At 40.2% G+C, this 1,432-nt stretch overlaps 1 protein-coding gene across 1 annotated transcript in view; it reads left to right on the top strand.

Annotated features, from left to right (window-relative positions):
• rnf17 (ring finger protein 17) overlaps positions 1–1,432 on the top strand; it is a 46,313-nt gene that overhangs the window by 5,730 nt on the left and 39,151 nt on the right. Inside the window, exons 6-8 of the mRNA XM_015378892.1 lie at positions 308–411; positions 556–724; positions 862–938. Of these exons, the coding sequence (XP_015234378.1) occupies positions 308–411; positions 556–724; positions 862–938 (350 nt within the window). The remainder of the gene's footprint in view (positions 1–307; positions 412–555; positions 725–861; positions 939–1,432) is intronic.

Genomic DNA, 1,432 nt, shown 5'->3' with positions numbered 1-1,432 from the left:
AGGCCGACTGAATTTCAAATGTGTTTGATTTTAAACTGACCTTACACTTCCTGATCGGGACGTGGTTATGAGGCAGATCGCCCCTTGTGACCTCCTGTACACTACACAACGCACGATCAAGCTGAAAGTCAGCCCGATTGAAAAACTCTCGCACAACTGGAGAATGGGCCCGAAAAGGGCAAACGATCGTACACTGTATGCCTGGCTTTAGTTGAAACATCAGATGTTTATGATTTGTTGTAGTTCCTAAAAAAGAAAATATACCTTTTAAATATCTTTCTTGTCTGACTGGTCTTCACCTGGACAGACCTTGAAGGCTGCTCTGTTGGAGCAGGTGAAGAAAGAGAAAATCCGAGTGAAGATCGAGATCATGCAGGCTTCTAATAAAGCTAAACATGCTGTTCAGAAATGGTATGAACTCAAAATTAAAAGGCATCTTATATGATTAAATATATTGTTTAATTTATGTTTACATTTCAGATTTTAATAGAGTAGTTGAAACTTTTTGTGAAAGTCCAGAAATAAACATCTGTTATAACATTTTTGGGTAAACAGGAAGGAAATGCAGTTGAATCGGCTAGCAAACCTAGAAGCACAGTGTCCGTGCTGCCAAGCAGTGGTGTCTGATGTCCAGGAAAGGATTAAAGTCTTGGCGAATGCCATGCAGATGGCCAGAGAAGTACGCCGGGCCCCCATCTTGGAGCAGTACTTCTTCCTGGATAAGGTATGAGATTTTATATGTGTAACCCTACATGGATGGAGTCCATCTGGTGACCTTACTGGACTGCCAGTCTAAATCTTTTCTTTCAGAGTCTATAAAACAAACCTGTAATGCTGGTTGCTGTGTTTTCTCATTAACAGTTGCTAGAAACACTGCAGACACCGGTGGATCAGGAGGCCTTTGAATTGCAATGCATCAACGAGGGCCGTTCAGTAAGGTTGGTCTATCAGATTTGTAATGAAGTTTAGCGATAATTGGGTAAAAGTAAAAATACTGTATTACCTTTGTCTTTCATTAACAGGCTAAAAAGTTAAACATGAAACAAAACATAGATGCATTGTATTAAAAGGCGGCATCTTTTTTCCTTATATTCTAAAAGGAAATCTGAATAAACTTTTACTGCTTAAGACAAGATTATCAAAAGTGTTTTAGAGGTTTACATTAATGCTGATATATCCATCTGCAAAGTCCAGATAATTGTTTTGTTGTGGACTTTATGAGTATCTAAGTTTCTTATTGACTTTGACCTACACATGTAACCCAAAGTCAAACAGTGTTTGAGAATTTTAAACCTGTTGCACTCCCTACCAGTTGGTGGCAGTAGAGCACCTGCAAATGTTACTTCTGTTTCCAACTTGACGACCCAATCCCAAACCGGCACCTGAACCCTATCCGGTCCGACTCCGGTCTTACCGTTGCGGTGCGGTGGGT

This window comes from Cyprinodon variegatus, unplaced genomic scaffold, assembly GCF_000732505.1.
Source record: "Cyprinodon variegatus isolate N-32 unplaced genomic scaffold, C_variegatus-1.0 Scaffold181, whole genome shotgun sequence".
NCBI classification, from domain to species: Eukaryota; Metazoa; Chordata; class Actinopteri; order Cyprinodontiformes; family Cyprinodontidae; genus Cyprinodon; species Cyprinodon variegatus.
This window is presented reverse-complemented; position numbering and strand designations above follow the sequence as displayed.